This window comes from Akebia trifoliata, chromosome 9, assembly GCF_017979445.1.
Source record: "Akebia trifoliata isolate Shusen 1 chromosome 9, ASM1797944v1, whole genome shotgun sequence".
Classification (NCBI taxonomy): Eukaryota; Viridiplantae; Streptophyta; class Magnoliopsida; order Ranunculales; family Lardizabalaceae; genus Akebia; species Akebia trifoliata.
Window position 1 is genome coordinate 3173471 of NC_141383.1, and position 22157 is coordinate 3195627.

Here is a 22157-nt window from a genome sequence, read left to right on the forward strand (position 1 = left end):
TATAAATCCAACGACCATTTTTAAGATTTAAAATCTAAAATAATAAAAATATGAACAACGGGCAAGAGAGAGAAAGTTCAAGAAGTCTCATTTATCAAAAAATCTCAAAAGCACTTTTTTAATGTCAGATAAAGTTTAATTGAGATCATGAATTTCTTAAACAAATAAGTATTCCCATAATAAATAAAAACTGGAGCAGTCTAACAAAGAATATATGATTGGCAGGATTTGGTGGTCAGGATTTTCTTACATGACTAACTTCAGATCTGAGAAATGTTCTTTGACGGAGCCGAGCCAACATGATGGAGTTTATGTGGAAGTGGCACAACTATTAATAACAGGATTGAAAACAGTCCATGCCATGCCCAACCCCTGGTTTTATTCATATATTTTTTAAAAATCAAATTTAGAGCACTTGGTGTGTAACCTTGTACAAACAAAAATTGGCCATCTGGAACATAGTCTAATTGAATTATTGTCAAATATTAGTACAAGTCTTGAACAGAGCTTTGTTGGTCCCAAAATCATCCTAGCAGTATAAATTGGGCGCTTTAGGGTCCTATCTCATGGTTTCTTCATCTTTTAAACCAAATCACAACTTTACTATATCAGCCCCTTGTATGGGAACTAACTAGTCCCTGGCTTCAGTTCAATAATTGACATAGAAAGTGACTCCCATAAGAATACAATTCTAACTCAATATATATTTTAATTTTTTCCATTGCCGTCCACCTTTGGAATTAAGCTGATAAAATATTGTATTAAAAATTAAAATATGATTAACCATTTATTGATCTAGATAACCATTGACTTCTTTTTCGTTACCCACTATTCTCACTTGGGTTGGTAAAGGCTTTGTTTAAGATAAATTATCTATGAGTATCAATTCACAGGGATGCCATTGATATTGAAAAAAAAAAATTAGAATTATTGGTGAGGGATAGAGAATTGTGGGAGAACATGGATTAAGGGATTTAATTATTAGGATTATACTCTATTCTCCGTACAAGTGACTTATGTAAATGTCTTGTATTTTGTTACACTACTCATAATTGCATGGGTTTGTATTTTTGGGAGTTTCTGTTTTAGGGAGTTTTACATGTTTTAGTAACTCTCAATTATATAAATAGAGATCTCTATGACTGTAAAACATATGAGAAAATAGTGATTATTCTTGTTTTGTTCCGTGGAAGTGGGCACACTGCCAAACCACGTAAATCCTTGTGTTTTGTGCGATTATGTTATCTTTGTTATTTCGATTTTTTTCACAGTAACATCATTCCATTGATTCATCCACTTGGCACAATTTTCGTACGTCACATTAGCATTATTCTTTTTATAAACAACAAAATTTGAACTCGACTTTCTACTATTATTTGACTGCAAGGATATGCCATTCTTCTTGATGTGAAGAAAAAGTGGCATCACTACTTAATATCTCACTTTTTAAGATTGGGATAGACAGGAGCACCCATAGGCATACCCCTCCAAGTCATGGTTTTTAAACTTGTCCGAGATCGAGACGTATCGTCCGAGTTAACTCAATATTGGAGTTGAACGAGGCCAACTCACAAACTAATTTGAGCAACTGCCTATCATGAGATAAGCGGGACGTCTCGGATGAGATTTTTCAATATTTCGTCTGAGACAAACAAGACCTCATAGAAATGAATAATTCACGAGTTAAACAATACGTATCGGACGAGATTTTCAAAATCTCGTCTGAATTAAACAAGACAAACGAGTTAAAGTGACACTTCATTTGGTAGTGCTTGTGTGTTATTTCAAGAAAGTTCAAATGGATCGGTCTTGTAAATCCATCAAAAGTGATTTACAAATTACAGGTAAAAAATTGATGGTCCACATTCTAAATCACTTTTAATAGGGTTAGAAGTTTCAGATTGGACTGAGTTTTTTAGGATGATCTTTTCATCATAGAGATCATCCTCACAAAAAATCAACTCAATTCAAAACTTCTAACCCATATTTTGAAAATTTATTATTATTACATTGTTTTACATGTCCCATGATCCGTCCTCATATATATACAAGGGGATCCTCCTTGCAAAAACTCTGTCTATTATAAAATTTTTAGCCTCATCAAAAGTGATTTTATAGAAATCCGACGGTCCACGATTCTTCAACTTGTAAAGTAGAGTTAGAAGTTTCGAAATGAGCTAATTTTTGGTAAGGGTGATCTCTTCACCATAGAGATCATCCTCACAAAAAATCAGCCCATTCCGAATATTTTTGCCCATATAAGACAAAACACGTTGTGACTTTATGAGTAGCTTTATGTGTATGTGGAGCTCAACCCATATATATATGGGGGCGGATCATGAGAGATATGAAAAAAAACAATGGTTCTTCAACATATGGGTTAGAAGTTTTGGATTGAGCTGATTTTTTGCGAGGATGGTCTCTATGATAAGAAGATCATCCTCACAAAAAATCAGCTAAATCTGAAACTTCTAAGTCCATCAAAAGTGGTTTAAAAATTATTGGTAAAAATTCAACGATTCACATTTTACATCACTTTTGATGAGGTTAAAAGTTTCAAATTGAACTAATTTTTTATAATGATCTTCTCATCATAGAGATCATCATCACAAAAAATCAACTCAATCCAAAACTTCTAACCCATATTTTGAAAAATTGTTATTATTACATTGTTTTTACATATGTTCTGTAGACACCCCAATTTGAACGAGCCCCTACTTGAAAGTACCCAACAATTCAAAATTTTTAACAAAAGTTGTCAACTAGCTTCAAAGGCCCAAATCACTGAAAAACGACATTTTGATCGAATCGAGGTCGTTAAGACCCCTTGATGGTCTAGTGGGCCCACCAACAAAGATTTGGTGTACCCCCACCTTCATCGCTTCGCTCCAGAAACCAAAAATACCGGATTTCAATAAAAGTCGTCATCACCTTTCTCTAAACACTCCACCAACTCACATCACAATCCACACCTCCCTTTATCATTTCTTACAAAAGCATTCTCACAAACCTAACTAACACTCCTCCTCTCCAATCAAACACCTACTCTCACCAATCAATTCATCTAATTAACCCATCTCTCATTCTTTTTGCCATATGTCATCAATTCATTAACCCTCCAAAAAATCCAAACACCTAACCTTTTACACAACCCATTCTCCTAAATCTAAATACTTTACCTCTCCAATCAACCTAACACCTTACACCCCCATTCTCTCCATCACACATCACTCATCTCACCTCACCAAACACTCCACCCAAATGGATTGAGTAAGATCCAAACACTACCCATTTTCACTTATTACACAATTACCTTCCCATTTACTCTAAATTTCATATCCCTCATCTTTAAAACCTGTCATTCTCTACTCTCTCAATAATTCATCCCATTATACCACCAAGATATCCTCCCAACACCTATAAATACCCCCCACCCCCTTTCAAAAATGGTTACCAATTCCTCCCAAAGTCTCACATAAAAAAATACTACACTCAACTCAATTCTCTTATCATCTCTTCCCTACTCCCTTAATCATATAAAAAAAATGACATTCTCTTAAATCACTAAGGACATAAAGAAGAAGAATTTAAGAAGAAGAAGAAAAAAAGATTGAAGCTTCAAGGTGGGTCAAAGGAATTCACCCCCCTTCTCTCTACACCCTCTCCTCATCCCTCTTCTATAATCCCCTCCTCTCTTTATTTTATTATTTTAGAAGGACTTAGGATGTAATGTTTCCCCTCCCCTATCTCCGATAGATTGTACTTCGATTCAGTTGAGAATATAGGGGTTGTAATCTCTTTCAAAAATAAAAATCAATTTTAAATCTTTTTAAATATTTTGAAGCAATCAGAATCCAGATTCTTCTCAACTTATGAGAATGAATCCGTAACCATAGCCAACACTTTTTCAAAAATACATGTAATCCCTAAGGCTAATTGTTTGTAGTGATTATCCCCTTCGATGGGATGATCTCATAATCATGCTGAAAAAAAATCCCTACTTAGGGTACAAGTTATCGACACGTGGCACTTTATTTTTTATTTTGCATTTTCAATAAAAAATGATAGAGTTGTGTTAAGGTTACTATCACTTGGCGGGGAGAGAAGGGTGCCTAACACCTTCCCTTCTCTCCAAGCGAGCAGCTTACCCCGATCTTAAGGTTTGGTTAGTACCTTATCCATCGTGAGTTACTAAACGTCAAAATGTTACTTTTTCAAAAAATGTACACTGAGTGACCATTTACACCCTCTTACAATATGAATGGTGGCGACACCAATCCTTAGTAGTGTGGTACCCGTAATCAAGGATCACGTATCTACAATTGGTACTCCACTGGGGAAGCTAGGCTCACTTCTCGTGACAACTCGATCATTTAAAAAAAAAAGATTTCTATTTGCTAACATTTTTTGTTTCCTATGTTTTTTTAATTATTTTTTCACATGTCCAAATTGTAATATTTATTTACTTTTGTTGCTTTCATTATATATTTGTAAGGGGGTCAATGAAAAGAAAAAAAAATGAAAAAATATTTTTGCACGTGTACTTACAAGCATAGTCTCATTGCACAAACCACCCCACCCTCAATATATCTAGCCCTGATGCTTAGTAGTTCCATGGTTTGAGATCGTTATTTCAAGTGTCGGGGATAAACACATCAAACTGATCATCAACCAATGACGTGTGTACTCCGGTGTGCATCAAGATTTGAAGATTGGGTAACCCTAGAGCCACCTAATAGTCTCATGCATGTGCTCAATTAGATAAGCTAGGATACATGTTCTCAAATTCACATCGACCCCCAAACAAAAACAAGTTGAATTTACTTAAAGTGTTGATGTTGGGCCTCGAAGCCCAAGTTGTAAGTCCAATGAGGCATACTTAGATCATAGGTTGATATTTTCGATTTATTTCCATCCTCCCTTAGGTAAAAGCGAGGAATATGCATTGCATCATTAAAAAAAACAGTGAAAAATGAGAGAAAAAATGAGGAACATTCAAAACAATGGCTAAGGAACTAGTTTCTATATTTGCAGAAACTAGATTTCTTTATGGTCCGTGTCCATAAAATGGATAAACATATATGTGTCTCATCCGTTTTGGAAACACGGATGAAATAATGGACCTCTTAACCGTGTACAAAACACAGATGAAACAGTGAGTGCCTCATCCGTTCTGGAAACACGGATGAAACAATTAACGTTTTAATCGTGTTCAAAACACGGATGAAACAGTGGATGCTTCAATTGTGTTAAAAGTACGGATAAGACAATGGTTGTTTTACCTGTGTTTCCAATACGGACCAGTAAGAATCTGAGAACAGACTAGGATTCCCACTTGTTGTTTACACATCAATGCCACTTTTCAAAAGCAAAAATAAATAAAAACAAAAAAAATGTGCCCAATTTTTGGAAAATTGGATAAAATGGGTTTTCTAAACAAGAATTTCAAAAAAAAAAAAAAAAATTAAAAATAAAAAAAAAACAAAATGTGTGAAATTTCTCAAAATCAAACCAACCTTGTAGCCCCACCCATATTTGTTTCGATCCGGTCCTCGACCCATATCCACCTAAATTGGGTTCACGACCCGTATCCATCCGAGTCGGGTCCACGACCCGCATCCATCTAAACTAGGTCCATGACCCGTAACCACTTCAAAAATGGGTCCATGACCCATATCCACCTAAAAAATGGGTTTATGACTCATATCCATTTCAACGGGATCCACGACCCGTACCCACTTCAAAAATGGGTCTATGACCCATATCCACTTCAACGGGATTCAGGACCTGTATCCACCCAAACTGGGTTCATGACCCGTATCTATTCAAACCGGGTCCACAATCTGTATTCATCTAAATTGGATTCACGACCTGTACCCACTTAAACCAGATCTACGACCCGTACCCACTTCAAAATGGGTCCACAACCTATATCTATTCAGATTGGGTCTATGACCCATATCTATTTCGAAATTAGGTCCACGACCAGTATCCACTTAAATTGGTCCACAACCCATATCCATCTAAATCGGGTCAACGACTCGTATTGACTTAAATCGGATCCACGACCCATATCCATTTCAAATTGGGTTCATGACCCATATCTATTTCGAAATGGGTCCACGACTCATATCCAATTTCGAATTAAGTCCATGATCCATCTATGATCCAACGAGGTTGACAACCGATCAATTAATGCAAATGAACTCAATCTTTATCAAATAAAGTGTATTTAAAAAAAAAATAGATTTAAAAGTGCCAATTGTAATCCTTGATTAAAGTCGGTGCTTAGAAACGATCTTGCCTTGTTGATACGAGAGGGATAGACTATGTCTGTTCAAGGAAATGAGGTGATTTAAGAGTACCCTTGCAAAAGCGTCATGCGCTACTTTTTCCCTAAGGATCTAATTGGCCAACCTTGATTTCATGGAACTGAATTGGAAGTTAACAAAAAATGTGTACTATTCCAACCCAATTTCCTTGTAAAAATCAAAATTTTAAAAATATTTTACCGACTTGATGTTGATGCCAACTCCATGCTGATGAAATTACTTTTTCAAAATATTTTATCGACTTCGTGTCGATGCTAGCTCTGTGCTGATGTAATTATTTTTTTTAAATATTTTATCGACTCCGTGTTGATGCCAGCTTCGTGCTTATGAAATTACTTTTTCAAAATATTTCATCGATTTCGTGTTGATGCCAGTTCCGTGTTGATGCCAACTCCATGTCAATGCCAGCTTTGTATTGATGTAATTAATTTTTCAAAATATTTTACCAATTCTATTCGATGCCAGCTCCGTGCTGATGAAATTTCTTTTTCAAAATATTTTACCGACTCCATGTCGATGCCAGCTCTGTGCTGATGACATTACTTTTTCAAAATATTTACCGACTCTGTGTCTATGCTAGCTCCGTGTTGATGAAATTCATTTTTCAAAATATTTTACCAACTTCGTATTGATGCCAACTCCATGTTGATGAAATTTATTTTTCAAAATATTTCATCGACTTCGTGTCAATGCCAGCTCCGTGCTGATGAAATTTTTTTTTCAAAATATTTCACCGACTCTGTGTCGATGCTAGCTCCGTGCTGATGTAATTATTTTAAAAAATACACAATCCAGCTCTGTGCTGATATAATTATTTTTAAAAATACACAATCCAGCTCCGTGTTGATGCCAACTTTTAAAACTCCTTTACCTTATAATAAATAAATTGACCCAACCTAATAAAAACAACATACAACTTTATTTTTGTAAATAAGATAGTAACGCTTATACTCTGTTTGGAAACACCTTCGCACGGCTAAAATCACGCTGAACTCATTCTGATTTTGGAACTTGAGTGTTTGGATTCGATAAGAAGTCCTTTCATACTCCGTTTCATTCGAAAAAATCTTCTGACTCTCTCGACTTCCAATATTTTAACGAGCCTCCGCAATATCACACGGCTCCACAAAAATAAAAGGGAAAAATTTGGCGTCATATGTCTCTCCCTCTCTCTCTCTCTTACAACAAAGAAACTTTCTTTCTCTATCTTCATCTCTGTCAGGTAAGCAGCGTTCCTCTATTTTTTTTTTCTTTCAATATTCAAAACCTTAAATTTTCAGTCGGCAATTGCTCTCCAATCTCTATCTTCTAATTATCACTCTTGATCATAATGGAAATAAGAAAAAAACTAAAGAAAGATAAATTCTTTAAGTAGGAAAAAAAAAACTAGAATGTTGTTTTGAAATTGAATGGTAAAATATGAAGAAATTTGGGACAAACCTGAAACTTTGAGAGAGATTGAGGCTCTCTTGAGAGGAAGATAAATCTTTGAGTGGAGATGGTAAAGATTTGTTCACTTTGTAGTGAAAAATTTGTGGTGGTGATGGAGATCAAACATGGTGGAGGACTAATTTTGGAGGAGATTGGACTCCAATGTACACCACAGCCACAAAAATTGATTGGGTTAGAAAGAGAGTAAAAAGAGAGTTACTACTGTCACACTAAATTTTGCTAAGGCTACAACAACTATACAATTATTTGCTGATTTATTAAGGATTGGTGTTCAATAAAAGCTCTTTATTTTTAAAAGTGAGCACTTTCGTGTTCTTTAATTTTTTTTGGAAAATTTTAGTGTTCAACAAACCATTAAGATATGAAGATATTCCTAAGAAATCTAAGTGTATTCATATATATTTTTAGTATTTTATTATCGGGTGCCCCTTTAGGACACACGTTAAATTCTTTTGTTTTAGGTTTATGATTTTATATGAATTTTTTTTTTTTTTTTATTGTAAAAAACTATTGAAATTATTTGAATAAGTGCTATAATATTTTATTATATTGATATTGTAATTTGAGGTAAACCTTAGTAATAAATAAAGAAAATAGGTGAATGGTAGAGAATAAGTACAAGTTGATATGCCATTAGAAACTCTTTCATTTTATTTTCTTTCTTTTGCTTGGATTCTTTTATTTTTTATATGAACATTTTTTTAATAGTAAAAAACTAATAAATTTATTTAAATGAGTGTTATAATATTTTATTATGTTGACATTATAATTTGAGGCAAACTTTAGTAATAAATAAAGAAAATAGGTGAATAGTAGAGAATAAGTACAAGTTGAGGTGCCATTAGAAACTCTCTCATTTTTTTTTCTTTTGCTTAGATTTTTTTATTTTTTCTATGAATCTTTTTTTAATAGTAAAAAACTAGTAAAATTAGTTGAATGAGTGTTATAATATTTTATTATGTTGACATTGTAATTTGAGGTAAGCCTTAGTAATAAAAAAAAATAGGTGAATGGTAGAGAGTAAGTATAAGTTGAGGTGCCATTAGAAACTCTTTCATTTTTTTTTCTTTCTTTTGCTTAGATTCTTTTATTTTTTATATGAATATTTTTTTAATAGTAAAATTATTTGAATGAGTGTTATAATATTTTATTATGTTGACATTGTAATTTGAGGCAAACCTTAGTAATAAATAAAGAAAATAGGTGAATGGTAGAGAATAAGTACAAGTTGAGGTGCCATTAGAAACTCTCATTTTTTTTATATATTTTGCTTAGATTTTTTTATTTTTTATATGACCATTTTTTTAATAGTAAAAAACTAATAAATTTATTTAAATGAGTGTTATAATATTTAATTATGTTGAGTTAGAGTAGTTTTTTTAATTAGAATGCTTGGTGACATGTCTACAAGTAAGTTAAACAATAACTTAATCAGGTTGATGCATAGACAAATTTGTATGTGAATTAATTTATTATTATTATTTTTCTTAATATTTTTAATTTAAAATTTATTTTTGTAATTTTTATCAAAATAATGTCTAGTCAACCATCAGTAAAAGCATATTGGGATTCAGCAACACACAAAATTTGGATGCAATGTTATGTTGAAGTAGTTTAAAAGTATGGTAAAGGAGGAGGAGATCTAACTTTAAAAGGACATGATTATTTTATAACTATCTTTGAAGAAAAGTCAAAAAAATCTTATACCAAAGTTCAATACAAGCATCGTTGGGATTATGAGAAGGATAGATGGAAAGCATGGAAGAATCTTATGATGAAATCTGGATTAGGATGGGATGTAAATACAAGATCTTTTGAAACAACTGATGAACAATGGAAGTTATATGTTTTGGTAATATTTTTTTTCATATAATAATTGAAGTTAAATGTGTTAGTTAATTTTTTTTTATTACATTTTATATCTTTTATCAGTTAAATAAACATTCCAATCAATTTCGATATAAGGCACTGGAGTACGAATATGAATTAGATCAAATATTTGGTGGGACCGTTGCAACTGGAAAACATTGTATGACCCCAAACGAGACATCTTCTTCAATCTTGCAAGATAGTCGTGTTTCTCTTGATGATTTGAACAGATATTGATGATGTGAATGAAGGGTCAACACCAAATACTTCAATTGATCAAGTTGAAAAATTTGTTGAAGAGATACCTAGAAGACGTCATAAGAGATCGAATGAGTTTGACCCCTCTTCTACCACAAGTGTGAATGCGAAAAGAAATGCAAAAATGGGTGATATTGAAGTCCATAGAATACTTTGTTGTGTAATGACTGATAATATAGAGACGGATTTGAAAAAATAAGAAAGATACTTCTATTATCTCATGCATCAACCTATTAAGTACTTTCAATGACATGAATCGATGTGGACCAGTATGGATGTTTTTAATTGATAAATTATTTAAAGAGTCTTCTAACAGGGAGATTTTTATTGGCTTGATGGATATTGACCGCATGTCTGCATCAGAATGAATTAAAATGAAGTTTGAAGAGGCTCATGGGATCTTGTGATGGATAATTTTTTAAGGATAGGGTAGATTTATGATTATAAATTCTATTAAATGTTATAATAGAATAGTGATATTATTTATTATTTTTTTATTACTATAATTGTTAGAAGACATTATTTAAGTTTATTAAATTTTTAAATTCATTTTTTACTTAATAGTTTTACGTTATAATTGGTAGAAATATTTGTGTTTAAATTTTTTATTTTTCATTTAAACTCTATATGATTTGATAATTATGAATTATTATATATTTATAATCATGTGATTTACATGTATGCAATAACAGATGGATGATATGACAAATAAGAATTTTTTTTTCTTTATTTTACTGTAGTATTACTACCGTATAAAGAATCGACGCATGAAGCAACCATGTCGAACTTTACTATTTTCTGGTGATTCATATGTCAGAGAAATACTTGATTCATACAACCCAATGCCTTGTTATGACAATTTTCGTATGGACAAATATGTCTTCAATAGATTATGCTATTTTATGAGAGATAGAGGATTACTTCAAGATAGTAGAACAGTGAGAGTTAAAGAACAAATTGCAATTTTTTTTATATACAGTTGGGCATAATGTTAGGAATAGAAATAATCAAGATAGATTCCAACATTCTGGTGAAACGATAAGTCGATATTTTCATCACATGTTGCAAGCATTATATAGTTTTGCCCATGACTTAATAAAAACACTTGACTTGAGCGTCACACCACCAAAAATATTAGCAGATCGACGATATTTTACATGGTTTAAGGTAATTAATTATGCAATATTTGAATTAATATAATCAATAACATACTAATTATTTAATGTTTACTTTTAAATGAAACATGATTGCGTAGGAGCAATTGATGGGACTCATATACCTGCAGTTATACCATTTGACAAAAAAATACCATTTCGATCAGGAAGAAAGACCGAATGTACACAAAATGTCTTGGCTATTTGTTTATTTGACATGCAGTTCAATTTTGTTTTAGTTGGATGGGAAGGTTCAGCACATGATTGGAGAGTCTTTTAATCTGCGCTTACGATCCGAGTTTGAATTTCCCACATCCTCATGTTGGTAATGAAATATTATTTTATTTTCTTATTTTTGATATTTTTTATATCCATTAAGGTAATTTAAAGTTACTGAAAAAAATATCTTAATTATCTTAGGAAAATATTACATGATTGATGCGGGTTACCAAAATATGCGATGATATCTTGCACCATATCGTAATACACGGTATCACATTCATGATTTTCGTAGAGGAAATGGGCCAAGAACGAAAGAGGAGTGGTTTAATTATTATCACTCTTCATGAAGAAACGTTATTAAGCGTTGTTTCGGCATATTGAAAAAACGATTCTCGATTTTGAAACAGATGGCTTCATACTCTTTTGTGACTCAGATACGTAGTGTATGTGTGTGTATGGCCTTACATAATTTTATCCGATAACAATCAGTTACTGATAGTTAGTTTACACAATATGAGGATGAAAATGTTGACATTGATGGAGGAAGCGCATTTAATACGACACCAAATGAAGTTGATGATGAATTGGTTGCTGATATGAATATTGTATGAGATGAGATTGCTCAACAAATTTATAATGCCATATATACATGATGTAAAATTTTATTTAATTATTTATTATTTATTTGATAGACATTAAATATGTTAGTACAGAAAAAATGAAATTGAATTTTTATTTTTATTTTTAATATTAAATCTTATGTTTATATTTATTATTAACATATTATTACTTATATCAAATAAATAATCTCTTTTTTTAATATTACTTTTAATTTCATCAAGTAATTTCTAGACAGCATGTTACCAAACAATTCAATATCATAACAGAACAATTAGACAGCATGTTACCAAACAATATACTCAATTCAGCAAGTTGCTTCAGCAACAACAACAACAACTTTCTCTCAGCTTCAGCAACTTAATTCAGCATCAGCAACTTTACATACAACTTTTCCAAATAGAGCATTAGTCCTTTGTAGTCACAGGTGGCTAAACGAAAGAAGTATAAACAGCCAGAGGTGCCTTCGTATTTCCTTAGATCTTCAATCGTTACCACTTTCAAAGCAGCACAACCTACAACGGTCGAAATGTTAAATGTTGATGCAAAGATAACATCACTATTGAAAATGATTGAGAAGAAAGAAAAGATGTTGAACGCCGTGTTAGCCAATGCCAGCTTTATACAAGCCCAAATAGTACAACACCATGTGTTAGGGTCAAATCAGGATCTACCCAAGTAACCTTCGCAAGGACCACAGACCACCTTGCCACACATAGTGCTAGAATACCAAGGACCCCCGCTCTATATTCCATAGAATTGATCACCTTCGATGGTTATTCCTGATGACGAATGCGAGTATAGGGCCACAGAGGCCAAAAGTACGACGGACGAAAAATTGGCTCAACAAATTGAGTATTTGCAAGAAGAAATGGGAAGAATGAAAGGTCTCAACACTATGAGTAGGACTCGATTTAATAACCTCTACTTTTACCCAAATGTATAGTTGCTAGCCAAGTTCAAATGTTCGGAGTTTGAGAAATTGATGAGTCACTATTGCCCACACAAAAATATTTAAAATTTTCTAGTGTTGGTATTGATAACAATCATTGACATTGGATCTTCCGATAGTTGAATTTTCACATAAGGTGAGCTTGGCGAGGGAAAACTTTCAATGGTGGAAATTGATGATTTTATTCAACTTCAATGATCTTAGGTGTTTCAATATGACGAGGTTATTAAACATAGAGAGTGAAGTTTTTTTTTTTGTTTGAATGTTTACCCCACCCTGTCCCGAATTACATCACATGAATCATTTTCCCTACTTCGTCAGGAATACAATTTATAAAAGAAGGCTCAATCATCAAAAATCAATTAATGGACAATTTTCTTAGATGAATTTATCCGAATCTGATGGTTTGAATAAAATAAAATAGTGGGCTTGTGCAACAGAAATATTTCTAAAAAAAATGTTTAAAACAATTTAATTTGGTGTGGTTAAGATGATATTTGTTTATTTAACTTAACTACACTTCTCCCTTTCAAACGGGACATGGTTTCGTTTGTGAGGCTTAGGATCAGTTCTCTCATGCGTGAGTCGTTCAATGCCGTGCGAGTGGACATTGTGTGCCGTGTCATCCTTCTAAGTCGTCTGGAAGAAGTGACATTTACTCTCATTCTCTCAAATGCAGAAAATCCGTATAGACTACATTGACTTATAAGTTATAACTACATATCGTAGGTATCTCATTGATCGATCCATGACAATTATTTCCAGTTTCACAAGTTGCACTACTTGGAGTTTTAGGAAACCCACCAATTGAGTAACTAATCACACACGGACATGTAATGACTTCTTTAATTTTAGGATCTCATGTTAAAAAGATGCTCTAGTGTTGGCATTGGTCACCGATAGCTTTGGTCTCCTAAGGTTAGCTTTCTCATGTTAGAAAAGTTCTGTGTGTCTAGCTACATCACCTAAATCCAGCACTCTAGTAATTCCAAGGTTTCATAAAACAGTGTCCAACGTCTGGGTCTAAGCCAAACTACAGGAAAGAGTGGAGTATGGAGCAGAATAATGCTGAAGTGACTTCAGCAGGCTGTAACCTCATATTGCATTGCACATCTTGACGTGAAAGTGAATGGGAACCATAGATTCTTTTCATTGAGATACGAGTGAAAAACCATCTATGGTTCCTATCCACTTTCACATCAAGAAGTGCAATATGAGACTCCAGCTTGAGGGCACTCCAGCACAACTCTTATTATTATTATTCATGATTGGAATTGTTTAAACAATGGACTTGTGCAACACTTTGGATCGTTGCCGGAGTATTTTTACTGTTTAGAATTGTTACATACAAATGTCTTGAAACCAATCCAAATTTGTGCAATTAGGGAGTCGAATTACTGATGAGCTCTGCTTGACACATGAACAAAACAAATCATGCATACACTTTGGGGAAAAAGTAAAATCATTTTTCAATTTAATTGAATCTAATAAAATACCATATGTACATTATTATCTTTTTTTTTTAATTTAAAAAGTACAACATTGTCTTGTTACATAGACATTAAGGTTTGTTGAAAGGATTCCAAAAGCAATAATGAACATTTCTTATTTTTCCGAAGGGAAACCTTTTGAAATCCAATCAAGTACTGTAAATCAACCTACCACATGGAGATTTCCTCCCTTCATGTCCTTTAATCCCACAGATACGGAACAGGAAATCACAGATAGTTTGCTAAAACTGAGGCAAACCAACTTGATGTCAATAGTGAACTAAAAGAGAAGAAAAAAAAAAAAGCAACAGAAAGCTTGAGACTTCTTCCCTCATTAAATATCAGCCGATTGATGGAAAAACCTGATGTGTCACCAGATGCTTGAGGATGCCCATCCAATGGTCTCCTACCTTCCTTCTCCTCCATATTTCTAGTGACACGGTGAGTAACACTGGAGGTTGCATGTGAACAAATGGGAGGGGCTTCTTGGAAGTGACCTGACATGGAAGTCAGGTTTTTGGAGTGTTCCTCGACTATATAGGTGCGGCTTGGGTTAGGAGGTCTGCCTCAAAGCAAGATACCCTGATTGCTTGTTGACTCAACCATCCCTTTCTATCATAATGGAAAAAAACAGAGTGAGAAGATACAAATTATAGTTCAAAGAGATTTTTATCCATTAAGCATCTATATGATATAAACTGAAGATAAAGTAGGAGTCATTAGCAAAAAGAATATCATTGTGGAACTTACCTGATACATGCTCACACCAACCATAACAACCCCTCAGTACCTTGGTTATGTCATGTGTGCTCAACAACCAGCTGCTGGGAAGTAAGCTGTGGCATTGCCTTGTCCAAATTCAAAGAAGGGCAGTCACGAACAACCAAACGATTTAATCGTTTCATTGCTCCTTCATTGATTATTAAATAACGCACATTTGATCTCACAATGTGCAAGAGTTGGAGTTGTGGAAATCCTTGAGGTGAACAAATCAGCCAACTCCCGTAGTATGCATCACCCACCAATTTGAGTATCTGAAGGTTTGGTAGCTTCCCCAACACGGGCATGGGATCTTGGCGTAGTGAAGTATCACATATGGTGATCTTGGTAAGGCTTGGTGGCAACCCACTTAGAATTCTCGTCGGTGGCTTGAAAGAGAGGGTCTTTCTTATCAACTTCAATACCTGAAGGTTCTTCAATATACTGAGATTATTGAACAAAGCTTCCATGTGGGGTTTTAAATCCCCACAAACTCCCAATTTTAAAAGATTGGGTAGTTTGGAGAAGACTTGGCTTGAACAACTGCTTGGACATATGGTGGACAGAGTCTGAAGGTACTCTAGTGTAGAGTCATCGTCATTTGATGGTTGAGGCAGCCGAGTTTGGCCTTGGAAATGTATATGCCTTAGTTTTTTCATATTCCAAATCTCGTCTGGTGCATTGGGGAGGCATCTCGATCTTATATCAAGAGTTTGAAGATTCCAAGCATCGCATATGGAAGGAGGAATTTTTTTGAGGGAAATTTCGCTACTCATCCTGAAGTACCTCAAATAAATCAGCTTTCCCATCATTTCACCACACAAAGCATTACCTGCCGTTGATGAAGACTCAATCCTCATCACTCTAAGAAATGGAAATTTTTTATAAATGTCATTGAAATTATACTTATCATTACCACCCGATCCCAAGGTATCTGATTTTTCAGTGAAACAAAGGAAAGAGTGGACTTTTGCAACAACATAGGGGTTGCAAATGATGTGCACGAAGCTTTCATAATTCCCAGCAAGTCGCACAGGATTTGTTGGAGAAGGATAATGTATTTCAGGCCCATCAATCTGGAAAAATCTTTCTTTTTGGCCTTGAGCAATGCATAGATAATGCAAAAGAACATGGATACGACACGTCTTCACCCCATAATCTGACCTTCTACTTGCCACTTGGATAAGGCTTTGATTAATTAGCTTCTCCAAGTATGTTTCTGCAGTATCTTCCAGTGTTTCTCTACCAGTCACTTGTATAAATCCCTCTGCTATCCACATCTGGATCAACTGTCTTGCGGGGATTTCATGATCTTTCAGGAACATACCAAAATATAGGAAACAGGGCTTCAAGTAATTAGGCAGAGCATCATAGCTTAAAACCAATGCATTTTTACACAGATTTGGATGCTCGGCGAGAAACTTACCCACATGTTTGGTAACTTTTCTCCACTTGTTGAAGTCTGGCTCCTTTTCTGATATTAAGCTCCCTAAAGCAACAATGGCTAGTGGCAGCCCACCACATTTTCCGGACATCTGTCTTCCCAAGTTTACCCATTGTGGAGAGCAATTTTCGCCTCGGAATGCTTTATTTCGGAATAGCTCCCAGCTTTCTTCCTTGTCTAGATAGCGTAGATAGTGTGGAGGGAAGTTTGGTACTGGATTGGCTTGTATAGCCACTTCGTTATTGCGGGTCGTGATCATGATTCTGCTGCTTCCATTCCCCTTGTTAGGAAAAAATGAGTTCAAGTCTAGCCAGACTTGAGGTATCCAGACGTCATCCATGACTATGAAGTATTTGCAGCCCGTTAAGCAATTCTTGAGCACCTTTCCCAGCTGTTCCTCACTCATCGTCTCCATATCTTCTGTAATTCTTATAAATTGTTCTATGAGGGTCTGCAGAAGCTCCGTAGGTTTATATTCTTGAGACACTGTCACCCATGCACGGCATTGGAACCCATTCTGAATGCTTTCATGATTGTAAATCTTCTTGGCTAGAGTCGTCTTGCCTAGGCCGCTCATTCCTACAATGGAAATGACGTCATGTTCTGACTTCCCTCCAATAAGCCATTCTACCAATGTATTTGCCTCATCCTTAAAGCCCACAATATCCTCTTCCTCAATGACACGAGCTTTCCTACGAGACGGGCGCTCTTTTGATGGTTCTGAAGCCTTCTTTATTCCTATCCCAAACTTATCTTTAGTAGAAAAAATTTCTTCCATCCTCTCTTTGATGTTCTTGATCTTTTTTGGAACCTCATGCTTCTCTGTCATATTGAAGAAGTCACCCCTCCTGCTACTATCTTGTTCAGAGACATATGTGTAGATAGTATCCTGAGCTTCAAAAGCAAGATCTCTGATATTGCTTAGGAACATCTTTGCTTTTTCGTCCTCTTGGTATACCTGCTCACATTCCCTGAGGATGGGATGCATTAGTTTGAGTTGATCACAGAGAGACCACACCTCATTCATCACTCCACGAACCAAATCTGCTTCTTTTAGTAGTAGCTGGCTTAGGTCCTCCAAGATAAAAGAGAAAACACCAGTATCGGCCATCTCTCCATCCAATCGATTTCGATCCATCTGCAGATGCTACTATGTTAATTTCAAGAAGCATACTTCACAGTTGACTTTTAATTTTAAGTTTGGGAGTTTGGTGGGAGTTCAGTAGCCATCCATTTTCAACACCTTGGATCAAGTCCAAAGAATATCGGATCTGATTTTTCCCATGAAATATAGAGGGCTGTGGTGTATGGGTTGCCAATGTGGCAATCCATTTGAGCTCAACAACTCTTAGTAAGATTTCAAGTCCTTCTAAGTTGGTAAGGGAAGTGTTTATCTAATTGTAAATGGTGGGGGTCTTTCTCATAGCCAATATTATCTTGTTCCCAACTACAAACGGGATTATTTATTTGGGACTGTTTGATTGTAGGGATTCAATTATTTTCAATGGAAAGTAAAACTAGATACCTGGGAAAAATTGGTCATGGAAAATATAATGAATTCAGGCATTTGATTGCACCAAAAGAACTATAAAAAGAGAGTGGATTTTTTTGTCATCACAGTGCTCACTGGCTCTCCACTGCACACCACGTCAATTCACGTGGGCTCATTTGATTGGTCTGTTGAGCGAAAAAAAAAAAAAATCGTTGAATTGACTAAATTTACTTGGATTTTGAGATGATTTGGCCCCAAAATTCCATAGAACAAACTTCTCGAGTCAACTTGGTAAATATAAAGTCAATTACTTAACTTGTCTAGCAATTAGTACAGTTTTTCTAGGGATGCCTTTTCTAATGAATCACTAGCATCTGAACAGAGCCTCATAAGACCTTTCCATCAGACCTCAAAGATAAGAGGGAAAGAGTCGTTCTAAACTGACTTCCTTGGACACTGCACTGATGTGGCAGTGTGCAGAAAATCATTGATCTCAATATGCAATGCAAATATATATATATATATATATCAATGGATTTCTACACACTACAACATCAGTACAGTGTTCAAACAAGAAAATTTCAGCATTCAAAGAATACATATGAATTGGTGTATAGATTAGCATCAACAGACAACATTCAAAATAGGATGGGTGGAGCCAGAATTTTGTAACGTTCAACATGAGTTTACTAATTGTATGAAGGTGGAACTCACCTCACACTCACACCATCCATGTTGATTATGTGTGCTCTGTTGTATTTTTTGGAGCATGATGGTACTGATATGCATGGATGGAGCAATTGGTAGGGCCTGGTTTTACCTGCCCCATGATCGCGGAGCCTGCTCTTCTCTTCTGTTGGAGGGTTGCAGGGGTCAGTACACCCCCCCCCCCCTCTCTCCTCCTCTCCTATTAGGGGTCCAGGGGATCCAAAGGTCTAAATAATAGTTTTATGTTTGTAGGATGCTAATCCTAATTCGTTAGGAGTGACAGTTGTTTTCAATGGAAGAAAGATTATAATTTTCTTTTTTGGGCTTTTGACCATGTATAACAAAATTGTAGTTCTATTGTACTCTTGGCCTACATAGGAAAAAAAAAAAAAAACAATAACAAAATCAGTGTGGATCCATGGATATACCTTGATAAAGGGGAAACCATGTACACTTATGTGCCGTATGCTTTCATCTTTTATCTCTTTTTCTTCAACTTGTTCCTCAACTTGTTCTTCAACTCTTGCTGCTGTTATCTCTTGCCATTGTTCTATTGCATTCTTAACAGCAGACAGCTGCAAATCTTCTTCGTCAAAAGTATATAGATGATCGCAGTCACGGACAACCAAATGATTTACGTTCGGCATTGCTCCTTTCTCGATTATTAATTCACGTACTTTCAATCTCACAATTTTCAAGAATTGGAGTTGTTGAAACCCTTTTGATGAACAAACCATCTGAAACCCATTGTATGTATCGCCCACCAATTTGAGAATCTGAAGCTTTGGTAGATTTCCTAACACCGGCATGGGATCTTCGTGTAGTGCAGTGTCACATAAGGTGAGTTTGGTAAGCATTGGCGGAAACTGATTTGGAATTCTTGTCAGTGGTTTGAAAGAATGGTGTCTTACCAACTTTAATGACTGAAGGCGCATCAATATCACGAGATTATCGAGTAAAGCATAAATGTAGGATTCTAAGTCTCCACAAACTCCCAATTTTAAAAGATTGGGTAGTTTGGAGAAGACTTGGCGTGTACAATTACTGGGACATATGGTAGACAAAGTCTGAAGGTACTTTAGAGAAGAGTCATCATCGTTTTTCGATGACAAAGACTGGGGTGGCATACGTAGAAGAGTTTGGCCTTGGAAATACGCATGTCTTAGACTTTTAATCTTCCAAATACTGCCTGGTGCGGCTTGTGCATGAGGGATGTAGCCTGATCTTAAATCAAGGGTTTGAAGATTCCAGCACTTGTATATGGAGTGTGGAATTCTTACAGTTGTAGTTTTGCTTCTCACCCCCAAGTACCTCAAATGAACCAGCCTTCTCATGCCCTTGAGTTTACAACCCAAGCCTTCAATCCCCAGCACTCTAAGCAGTGGCAATCTTTTATGAAAATTGAGGGAAGCATCAGATTTCGAATCTGAAGAAGCATCTGAGCTTTGGGTGAAACAAAGGAGAGACTGGACTCTTGCAACAGTCAGGGGGTCGCACATAATGTCTACAAGACTCTCATAATTCCCAGAAAGTCGAGAAGGATTTGTTTGGGGAGGAGAATTTATTTCTTGCCCATGAATCTGGAAAAAAAAACACTCTTTTTGAGCTTCATAAATGCATAGATCATGCAAAAGAACATGGATACGGCACGTCTTCACCCCATAATCCGACCTCCTACTTGCCACTTGGATAAGGCTTCGATCAACTAGCTTCTCCAAGCATGTTTCTGCGGTATCTTCCATCATTTCTCCATCTTTTTCTTGAATAAATCCCTCTGCTATCCACAGCTGGATCAACTGTCTTGCTGGGATTTCATGATCTTTAGGGAACATACCAAAATATAGGAAACAAAGCTTCAAGTAATAAGGCAGAGCATCATAGCTTAAAGCCAATTTATCTTTACACGGATCTGACTCGTAAGCGAGATAGGTACTCACATGTTGGGTAAATCTTCTCCACTCGTTCAAGTTGGGCTCCTGTCTGGATAGTAAATCTCCTAAACCAACAATGGCTAATGGCAGCCCACCACATTTATGTGCGATCTGTCGTCCCACCTCTACCCACTCTAATGAGCAATTTTTGCCTTGGAATGCCTTGTTTCGGAATAGGTCCCAGCTTTCTTCTTCGTCTAGAAAGCGCAGATGGTGCGGAGGACACTTTGGCTGGTCTGTATTGGCTTGCACAGCCACTTGGTTATTTCGTGTCGTGATCAAGATTCTACTTCCATTCCCCTGATCGGGAAAGAATGAATTCAAATCTCGCCAGACTTTAGGTTTCCAGACATCATCCATGACTATCAAGTATTTAGTATCTGTCAAGTGGTTGTAGAGAACCATACCCAGGTCGTGCTCATTCATCATCTCCATTGCTTCTGTGATTCTTGTAAATTGTTTCATGAGACTCTGCAGAAGTTCATTAAGTTTATATTTTTGAGATACAGTCACCCATGCACGGCTTTCAAACTCATATTTAATGATTGGATGATTGTAAATCTTCTGAGCCAGAGTTGTTTTCCCCAGACCGCCCATTCCTACAATGGAAATGACTGTGCGTTCCGCTGGCTGATCTCCTTCAAACATCCGCTTCAACAATGTATCTAACTCATCCTTAAGGCCCACAACATCCTCTTCTGAAGCTTGATTTGAAGCCATATTAATTACTATCCCAAGCTTATCTTTAGTTGCATAAATTTCGTCCATCCTCTTCATGATATCATTGATCCTTCTTAGAACACCACTCTTCGTACTCCAAAATTCAGGTCGAACGAAACCCATTAATCTGTCTATAGTAACTTTTGTAGCGACAAATCTGTTGATACCATTCTCAGCTTCATAAGCTAGATCTCTGATTTGGTTTAAGAACAACTTTACAGATTCGTCCTCTTGGGATACCCTCCCACAATCCCTGAGGAAGGGCTCCATCATTTCCAGCTGATCACAGAGTGAATTTACTGCATCCTCCAATCCATCAAGCAAACTTGCTTCTTTTATTAGTAGCTGTCTTAGCTTCTCCAACACTAAAGAGACAACAGTATTGGCGGCCATCTCTTCCTCGGTCAATCAATCGATCTAGATGGTTTATCAGCAGCAGCAGCAGATGCTACCTAACTATTAATAATAAGTTTCTTCAACTCTTGCCTTTCCTTTATTCTATTCTATGGTACCTCTCATTAGTAAATAATTCAATATCACATATTCACATGGATGTATTTAACTAAAGTCCCACTGGTGGGCTCAAGAGTTCAAGTCTGTCTGATATCCCAGATACAATGTATCCAAAGTGAGTGGAGGATTATAAAAAAAACAAAAAAGGTCTAATTTTAGTAGTGGTGATGCATGACCTTGTTCTTATCTTGTTCCCACTTCTCCCACCTGTAAATGGAATAATTTATTTTTAGCGCACTTGAC

At 35.6% G+C, this 22157-nt stretch overlaps 1 protein-coding gene across 2 annotated transcripts; it reads right to left on the reverse strand.

Moving 5' to 3' along the window:
- Window positions 1-14616: 14616 nt before the first annotated feature.
- LOC147394092 (uncharacterized) lies at window positions 14617-21915 on the reverse strand. 2 transcript variants are annotated; one of them, XM_086453234.1, is made up of 4 exons: window positions 19179-21915; window positions 16533-17688; window positions 15098-16418; window positions 14617-14959 (listed from the first exon to the last, which is right to left on the reverse strand). In XM_086453234.1, exons 1-3 carry the CDS (start codon window positions 21792-21794, stop codon window positions 15148-15150), a joined length of 5043 nt encoding a protein of 1680 aa, XP_086309360.1. In that variant the 5' UTR covers window positions 21795-21915; the 3' UTR covers window positions 14617-14959; window positions 15098-15147. The 2 variants fall into 2 exon arrangements, with proteins under 2 accessions (XP_086309360.1, XP_086309359.1); XM_086453233.1 differs by having other exon boundaries at window positions 15098-17688.
- Between the last annotated feature and the right edge of the window lie 242 nt (window positions 21916-22157).